This window comes from Anarrhichthys ocellatus, unplaced genomic scaffold, assembly GCF_004355925.1.
Source record: "Anarrhichthys ocellatus isolate YVR2014 unplaced genomic scaffold, GSC_Weel_1.0 scaffold1831, whole genome shotgun sequence".
In the NCBI taxonomy this organism is placed as follows: Eukaryota; Metazoa; Chordata; class Actinopteri; order Perciformes; family Anarhichadidae; genus Anarrhichthys; species Anarrhichthys ocellatus.
Window position 1 is genome coordinate 1 of NW_022281805.1, and position 9595 is coordinate 9595.

Consider the following 9595-nt stretch of genomic DNA (forward strand, 5'->3'; position numbering starts at 1 on the left):
CTTATGGCGTGTTTTACAGAGGATTACTAAATATGAACTGCTCCAATAGGAAGCAAATGCAATAAAAGCAGTAAGAAATGGGGGACAATTAAATTAAGGAATGCTATTTTTATAAAGCATTTCCATGAGTTAAGAATAGTCAGGGATTAAGGTTACGTGATATATCTCATATTTCTACTGTCAGTCTCCAAAGGTTTTATGGAGTGTCCGGTAGAAATGTTCAGTGACCTGCGAGGAAAAAAACGTAATCTCAGACCCAAGCAGATGATGTCGATAGACAGCAGCGCTGACGCCGATGTGTTTGTGTTGCAGGAGAATTTGAGGAGGAGTCGAAGCAGCCGACGCCGTCTGAACAACAGAAACACCAGCTCAAACACAGAGAACTCTTCCTGTCCCGACAGTTCGAATCCCTACCTGCTACTCACATACGGTACGTGATCATCAGCGGGACTCACTGACACTACTGCAGTTAAGTCTGAATCCAGCTTCTCACTGCTGTCACGCCAGTGATATGTCCCTGCCTGTTTACTTCCTCTTTAAAAGACTTGTTACCCATTCTGTTCAACTGTTGATGAATGGATCACACGTACACCACATATTGGACTTAGTCATGTAAAGTGTTTTACATAGATATCCAAGTATGGTGGACTCAGTCATCCTGACACCACTGGTATCTCCTTTAGAAAGCAGCTGTAGCAGCAACAGATGTCCAAACTATTCATATTATTATTTTTAACATTCATGCTCAGGTTATTGGTATGTATGATAAGAGTCACAAACGGACCATAGATCTTTTCTTGCTCTGTGGGAACTTCCCTGTGTTTCTGAGCAGCACATTCAGATTATTGAGATTTGTCAGAATTAGCCTACTTTGAACTTTCTTCAATATGTGTAACCCATCCCTTTCTAATATGTGCCTCTCTATCAAATCCTCTATTGAAAATATATGAGGGGGGGTGGAAAGAAAACAATATGATGAAATTAACATAACAGTAGTTTATTAATTGAAATCTGACTGGACAACATTTATAAAGAAATGTGTGTATTGAGCAGCATTCAAGGCCACAAACATCTCAACTCTGAAGAGAATCTTTGTCTTCGACATCCTGCTCAGTGAATGCTCCTCTCTGTCTCCCCAGGGGGAAATGTAACGTCACCCTCCTCAATGAAACGGACGTGTTGTCCGGCTACCTGGAGAAAGAGGTAAGACTCCGTCTGCTGGTTTCATCAGCATTACTTTTTTAGAGAAAGATGCAGTGAATGTGTTGGTGCATTCTGCAGGCAGCTGTAATAATTTTATGTGTGTTCGGTCCAGGACTGCTTCTTCTACTCGTTGGTGTTCGACCCCGTCCAGAAGACCCTACTGGCGGACCAGGGCGAGATCCGGGTGGGCTCCAAGTACCAGGCAGAGATCCCCGACAAGCTAGCTGAGGGTGAGCAGCACGCTTAAAGTTTGAGATACCGGGCAAATGTATTACTTTTTTTTTTTTTAAACAGTTCCCCTTCCTAAGTTGAACCCAGTTGCTCCTCGTCTCAGGTGAGTCAGACAACCGGATCCAGGAGAAGCTGGAGACCAAAGTGTGGGACCCCAACAACCAGCTTAAAGACCCTCAGATAGACCAGTTCCTGGTGGTGGCAAGGTAACGCTTCCCTCCCATCTGTCACTTAGTTGCATCATCACTTAATCCTGTTGCCATGACGACTTCTGACTCTGCCATCCCCAGGCGAGCTTTTCTCGAGGAAATGTGTGAACTGGCAACAAGTTTGATAATCTGATGTGAATATATATTTCATGGTTGATACATGTAACACCCGAGAGTACATTAAGAGGTAGTCATTTCAATTCAGGATATATACACATTTTGCCAGATATGCACCCGAGTATGCATTTGGATGATGATACTATGCTAGTGTTTGGGGGAGCAGCACAGTTTAATAAAGGAAATCTACAGGAAGTTTATTTTTGGAGGGAAATCCTCCTGCTGCCCATTAAATGGTCAAAACACACCATCTAGTGTTCATTAATGAACATTCAGCACTCTACACACATTCTCTCATAAACATTACTAATATTAATATTAAGCTATTGCCAATGTAGAGCAGACAGATCACAGATCAGTGATATTAACCAAAGCATGGATCATTTCAGGGCTGTGGGAACCTTTGCTCGGGCCCTGGACTGCAGTAGCTCCATCCGCCAGCCCAGCCTCCACATGAGTGCAGCTGCAGCCTCCAGAGACATCACACTGGTGAGACCACTGACTGACTGTGCGCGTGTGCGCGTGCGTGCGTGCTTATCTTTCCACACTATATTGATATTAACAATTAGGTCCAATCTGGGGCAAATGGTAATGTTGTGGTTTGTTGCTGAAGTATTTGCCTCATAGCTGCTCAACTGCTCATCAGGTGATAAAATACATTTCCCATCATTATTAGCACAGGTTTTGAGCTTACTTAGGAGACAGACCATCAGAGAGAAGATGGTCTATTTCTATATAGTTATTCCTAATGCTCGTCATCGTTGCCACCGGTTTGGACTTGGTGAGATCGGATGAAAACATGTAGGTTCACCAGAAACTCCTTCAGCTCAGACTCCAGCGGGGCCTCTGGCAGCAACAGGCCCGGGAGAACCAGAACAAAGCAGGGCAGATGGTCCCTGCTGCAGTAAAATACGAGGTTTTCTAAAAGGAATCTGGTTTTCTGAAACATTCCCGCTTTTGTCCACAGGGAGCGCCAAAATCCACACAAGATGAAAGTTCCTTGTAGTAGCTTTTATAGCACACATGGACATCCTGTTCCATGTCCGATTTTAAGAAGCCCAGTCCATGTTTGGGACCACTGCATCCACTGTGTAACATGATGGGGCTTTAAGTAGCAAAAGTCTCTCACAGCATCGACGTCTTGTCACCTCATGTATCCACAGCAGCTTCAGTTGTGACTGTTGAGATGTGGCGACATTAAAGGTTTCCTGAAAGGGAGCTCATATATCACTGATCCCAAAACAGCATGTGGTGTGCTGAGCCAACTCAACCAACTACTACCTTCCTAGACACCAATTCTACAATCTGGCTGTGTTTAGAAGTATATACAGGAGAAATCACATGACAAGCCTTAGCCTCTAATGCTAATATATGTGTAATGCATAGCTCTTGCTATCTGTGGTGCTGAAGCTCTAATGTGCCTCTCTTCCTTCCCCCTGCTCTCAGTTCCATGCCATGGACACGTTGCAGAAGAACAGCTATGACCTGGCCAAAGCCATGTCCACGCTGGTCCCTCAGGGCGGCCCGGTGCTGTGCCGCGATGAGATGGAGGAGTGGAGCGCCTCAGAGGCCATGCTGTTTGAAGAGGCCCTGGAGAAATACGGCAAGGACTTCAACGACATCCGCCAGGACTTTGTAAGCTTCTTCTTCTTCTCTCCTGTGGAAGCTTGATGAGTGCTGTTGTTGATTGGTGGTATTCACTGGTGATGCAAACATTTAAACGCTGCTGTTAACGTCAGTTTGATGTGGAATTGAACTGAACTCTGGCAGCAGACATCAATTATTTTAGTAATCAAGTATTCTTCCAATTATTCCGTTGATTAATCGAGCAATCTGATTAATAAATTACTTTAGTAAGAAGCAATAATACATATACAAAAGAGAAAATAAGACGGAATAAAAAATAAATTGCAAACAATAATCTAATCAGTCAAAACTAAACCTCATTAGTGCATTTCAGTGCCATATTACAGTTTCATTTATAGTAGTTATGCAGAAACACACAATTCAAATGAATAGGAGTTAATTCGGTGTTTATTGTTTTACTTAAATATTTGCGTTATAATTTACTTTGATACAAATTTTTTACTAAATAGAGCTTTACTTAATAAAGCTTGAATGCATCATAATGTAACTTAATGCAACCTCCGTCAACGTTAGCTGTTAGCTTCATTATTTAGCCAAGCAGGACTGTGCTGCCCACCGGCTGCTAACGGCTAACGTTAGCTAGCTCTCCTCAATCTGAGCACTGATGATTAGGGGCTCAATGAACCCCAGAGTTGTTGTGGATGGGGGTCAGGGGTGTAATCAAAGCCCAATGATTTTTAGTGTTTGAGCTGCTCAAGTTTCTTCAGGAATGGTTTCAGCCCTAAACTAAACATATATTCTGTTTGTATCCTTCCTCTCCCTCAGCTGCCCTGGAAGTCTCTAGCCAGTGTGGTCCAGTTCTACTACATGTGGAAGACTACCGACCGCTACATCCAACAGGTAGGTCTGCAGTGAGGCGCCTCAAAGCACCGTTTGGTATTCCCTGCTCATTCACAAACCATTCACTGTTTTCTCTCTCTGTCAGAAACGACTAAAGGCAGCAGAGGCAGACAGCAAGCTGAAGCAGGTGTACATCCCCACCTAGTAAGTATCACTGTAAACCGCTTCACGATGTACCCACCTGTAGTTAGAACTGCTGTCAGGATAACTCTCCCTTTTTCCCCTCCCACTCCAGCACCAAACCCAACCCCAACCAGATCATGGTGCCAGGCAGCAAGCCTGGTATGAACGGGGCTGCAGGCTTCCAGAAGGGACTCAGCTGTGAGAGCTGCCACAGTAAGTACGCACGGTGCAGGACCCATCTGATGGGTGGATGGAATTCTAGTGACTCCAGATTTAGTTGCTTTTAGGGCAGCAATGATGACAAGAATCTTCAGGACTGATATCAAAACAGAAGACAAGAGGCCTCATTTTGAGGTCACAGGTTTACAGTTTCAGTCCAGGAGATAATAACGTTTTGACTTGATGTTGTGCACCTGGATGAATAAGATGAACTTTTAAGATAAACAATTACTCACACCGGATGTAACTGCAGTTTTTTTATATTCATCACCATAAAAAACTGTTGAATGTCCAATCAGAACTACATTTGCCCTCTCCTAACACCAATGTTCCCTCCACCTACCCAGTGGCCCAGTCTGCTCAGTGGTATGCCTGGGGGCCTCCCAACATGCAGTGCAGACTGTGCGCCTCCTGCTGGATCTATTGGAAGAAGTACGGAGGCCTGAAGACCCCCACGCAGCTAGAGGGCGCCGCTAGAACCGGCTCTGTAAGTCTCCGTCCTCACAGTCTCAGGCTTGAGTTCGAACAAACATTCCATTCAAGAGTTGTCCTCTCAGAATGACATGACTCCGTCCTCACGGTATCCCCTCTTCCTCTTCGTGCAGGAGTCAGGCCCCCGCGGTCACATGACACGCCAGGAGGTCCAGGGCATGTCGCCGTTCACCCGCAACGAGGGTCGCGCCAAGCTGCTGGCCAAGAACCGCCAGACGTTCATCCTGCAGACCACCAAGCTGACACGCATCGCCCGGCGGGTGTGCGAGGACATCCTGCAGCCTCACCGCGCCGCGCGGCGGCCCTACGCGTCAATCAACGCCAACGCTGTCAAGGCTGAGTGTATGTACAACACTCTCACTTTAATGCATGTCAATCACAGGTTGGTTATGTGCGAGCACCATATGTAAGATGAGTCTAAACTACGTTGTACCTTGTTTGTGTCTTCAGGTATAATCAGGCTGCCCAAAGCCACAAAAACTCCTCAAAAGACCAAGTTGGTGCCTCGACCGTCTCTGGCCAACATAGTGAAGGATTTAGGTAAGGACGCGTCACATGACCGTCACTTCTCTCTGAATCCACCTTCTCCGTTGCGATTGGTTGTTGAGGAGTGTCGTTGTGTCTCCGCAGCCATCTCAGCCCCTCTGAAACTGAAGGCGTCTCGAGGACCCCCGACACCCATCAACAGGAACCAGGCCAGCCAGCCCCGCGTGGGCCAAAGCCTGCTGGGAAAGAGAGGCTTCGAGAACGTTAGTATTACACACACGCACACACACTGTGTTCACAGCCCTGCTGGCTTATGATTTCAGAAAATATGCTGACATAAAGTGGAATCACACATATCCGGCCCACACATAGGCGACCAATCAAATGCTTGACGTGCATCAGCTCCTCCCTACCCATAACACCCTTCTCTGCGTATGTCCACGGCCACCTTCACTGCCTTTTCTGTTACTAGAAAAACTAGCTGTATAATTTACAGAAAAGGTTCTTTCTAAACGGCTTTTTCTGGACAGGTTGCCTTTATGTGATGGCTTCAAGTCCATCCATCCATCCATTTTCCTCCGCTTATCCGGGGTCGGGTCGCGGTGGCAACAGGCCAAGCAGGCTGACCCAGACTTCCCTCTCACCGGCAACATGTTCCAGCTCATTCTGGGGCATCCCGAGGCGTTCCCAGGCCAGCTGGGAGATGTAATCCCTCCAGCGTGTTCTGGGTCTTCCCCGGGGTCTCTTCCCAGTTGGACGTGCCTGGAAAACTTCCCTCTGGCCTCAGGTTCTTGTGGGGGGTGCTGCGGGAGTATGGGGTGCCGGACCCGTTACAACGAGCGATCCGGTCTCTGTACAACTGCAGTAGGAACTGTGTCCGCATTCTCGGCAATAAGTCAGACACGTTCCCGGTGGGTGTTGGCCTCCGCCAGGGCTGCCCTTTGTCTCCGGTCCTGTTCGTGACTTTCATGGACAGGATATCTAGGCGCAGCCGGCGGGTGGAGAACGTCAGGTTCGGTGGTCTCAGGATCGCCTCTCTGCTGTTTGCAGATGATGTGGTCCTGTTAGCCTCCTCGGATCGTGACCTCCAGCATTCACTGGGGCGGTTTGCAGCCGAGTTTGAAGCGGCGGGGATGAGAGTTAGCACCTCCAAATGGCTTCAAGTGTTCTATTCAAATATGGGGAGAGAGATCAATATTCCAGAGAGACACGTCAGTACTTGGCCCAGGCAGCCAATCAAATCTAGCAAGAGGCGGGCTTTTCTGCTTTACCACTGACTTCCTCTTTTGATGCCGGTAGATGTGGAAGGAACGGACAAAAGCGGATGAAAGTTTGATGTTAGTGGGTTGTATTTCATTAGCTTCTTTCTCATGCAACAGCAAGAACTCGATGTCTGCAATAATTCCATGGTTCCCCTGTTATTCACATTTGATCTTGTGGTTGCGTACCTCCAACGGCTCATCAGCTGCTTCGCCCGACTGGCTTTGCCATGGGGGAGTTTAGGGAGTGGTGACGTGCCTGCTACGACGCGTCTCGGTGCGATCGGGGCCTGAGGCCACTGACAGGCACTGGCCTGTCTCTTGTAATCGTCATACAAGTCTGATCACATGTTTACCTTTTTAGGTAGCGAACACGGCTGATTCACTCAGCCGGTCTGTCATTGGTCCACAGGCTGCAGGTGTGCCCTACCCGGCCAATGGGAGGCCGTACACTTCAGGTATGAGAACCACCTCTCAGTCGGTCATCAAGCGGCAGAAGGTCAGCCAGGGGGAGGCGCCCAACCCTGTGGTGTTTGTGGCTACCAAGGACACCAGGTACTTCTTCTTCTTCTACATCATTCAAACGCTGTAATCTTAAAGATGCAACACCATCACGGTGGTAAAGCAGCGTCGGAAATACACGAGGGCAAAGGGCAAAACTGCCCCTAAGAAATATCATTTTGCCCCTGATATCACTAGGAGAGGGGCAAAAAATGCCCCCGAACTTTCTAAACGAATAAAAAAAATGGAGCGCTTCTTAATCAGACCTGTGACTGCGAGACTGCAGTCAACTCAGCAGACACTTAAATTTTAGTGCACCTATATCCTGAAATTCACGGTGAACTCATTAAAACGGCGCAGATCGGGAGCGAGTGAAGGACTTTCAAAGTTAACGGAAAGATTAACGTGAGACAACATCGGGTTTCTTTAGACGAACATCCGGTTTTCAGAATAAGATGCCAACAAAGTATACATATTGCATAATGGAAATTAGATTAAATGAATTATATTCACATTAAGTATAAAACATGCTACCTGCATCTCGTGAGTTAAAGGGAAAATACACCTAAATTGTGCGTAAAGTGTCTTTATTCTTTGATTTGAGGGTTGCTGGAAATGAATAATACCTGACAGTCAATTAAGATATTTTACTAAGTAAAAACTCTGAACTGAATTTGTACCTTCAAATGGCACATTCTTTTAAATTTTTAAGGTGCTATAAAAATGTTTTTCTCAAAAATTCCACACAATGCTAATGCATATGTTCAGGACAAAAATGGATAATATCACAATATTTAAGATGCTACAAAAATATTTTTTCTCAATAATTCCATACAATGACTGATATATATGTAATCAAGGCATCGTTGACTTAATAATTGTTAATAGTTGTTTAAAACATTTAATAATAACAATAAATAACCACAAAGAAATAAGAATATGATTGTCTGATTTACGTTTGTTTTTTGTTCAAAAAATCTAAGAAAACACTTTGAATCTGTAGACTACTGCCTAATAGTCTTATTATTGCCATTTGATGACAATTGCTCATATACTGTAAGCCTAAATAAGTATATTTATTATTTTGAACAAAGGTTAAATGTTATTTCACAAGTTTCAAAAAGTGCCCCCAATTTTTTGAAAATGGCCCTAGATTTCAGTCAGTGGGGGCAAAAGTTGCCCCCAAAAAAATATGTAAATTTCCTACCCTGTGGTAAAGTAAGGAATGGATGGTCTGGTTTCTACCACAATAAAGGCCCAGTATCTCTTTCAGCTGCTGATTGAAACATGACAGTCTTGTAGTCGTCACAGTGGATGAAGTTAAACTCATTATGTCCTGGTGTTCTCTGTCAACCAGGGCTCTGAGAAAGCATCTGACCCAGTCAGAGATGCGCCGGGCAGCGAGGAAACCTCACCTCCTGGTCCGGATCAAACTGCCACCGCCCCCCCGCTCCCTGGTCATGCCCCTGCTCCCCTCCAGCACCAACGAGCCCATCGTCCTGGAGGACTGAAGGGTGGAGGGACATGGGGGGGTGGTCTTTTACCAGGACATGGGGGTCGGGTTGGGGAGGGTCTGTGCTCAGGCCGTCACTTAACAGGCAGCACAGTACGCCATACCAGTAGTCTTTTATTTCCCTCTTTTCTTTAGTCCTCTGTTACTTCCCAAACGTTGATGTGTCCAACACACACACACACACACACTTAGATGACTGTACATTTCCATCACACACACACACACACATCGACACTCGCGCAACACCTTGGGCGTTGTAGTATTTTATTCCAGATCCTAAATAATTTTTTGATCCCCTTTTCAATTGCGCCTGTTTTTAAATGTGTAATTTAACTTCAGATACATCTCATCCTGAAAACAACGGTGTTAAAGCACACTTTGTTTTTCTTCCTCCACGACGTCTCTATCTTTGTGTAAATATACGCACCGTTGTAAGGGGATGAAGCCCGCAGTATGGGGGGGGGGGGGGGGGGGGTCTAATTTGATGAGAAAATGTCATTCCAGCAGGGACAAATCTGACTGGCTATTAATCGTAGCTCGTTGACTGTGCTCGTGTTCACTGGTGAAGTTGAGGAGACGTGTTGGGATACGTTGAGCCGTCCTCAGTCCGTCTAAACAAAGTGTTTGTTGTCTGTAACTGTCCCCGTCATCAGCCAGGAGCCAAAACCCTGAACCACCTCACTGACAGAAATACTGAGTGAGCACAAAGTGTGTGTGTGTGTGTGTGTGTGTGTGTGTGTGTGTGTGTGTGTGTG

At 46.0% G+C, this 9595-nt stretch overlaps 1 protein-coding gene across 1 annotated transcript; it reads left to right on the forward strand.

Annotated features, from left to right (window-relative positions):
• Positions 1-312: 312 nt before the first annotated feature.
• LOC116377905 (metastasis-associated protein MTA2-like) lies at positions 313-8937 on the forward strand (the record flags this gene model as incomplete). Its single annotated transcript, XM_031839664.1, has 15 exons — positions 313-430; positions 1140-1203; positions 1316-1433; positions 1538-1640; positions 2150-2249; positions 3207-3395; positions 4173-4247; positions 4333-4391; positions 4483-4583; positions 4937-5076; positions 5195-5423; positions 5532-5621; positions 5712-5830; positions 7191-7381; positions 8685-8937. Coding segments are annotated over 15 exons (1850 nt in total), but the record flags the coding sequence as incomplete, so codon positions are not given.
• Between the last annotated feature and the right edge of the window lie 658 nt (positions 8938-9595).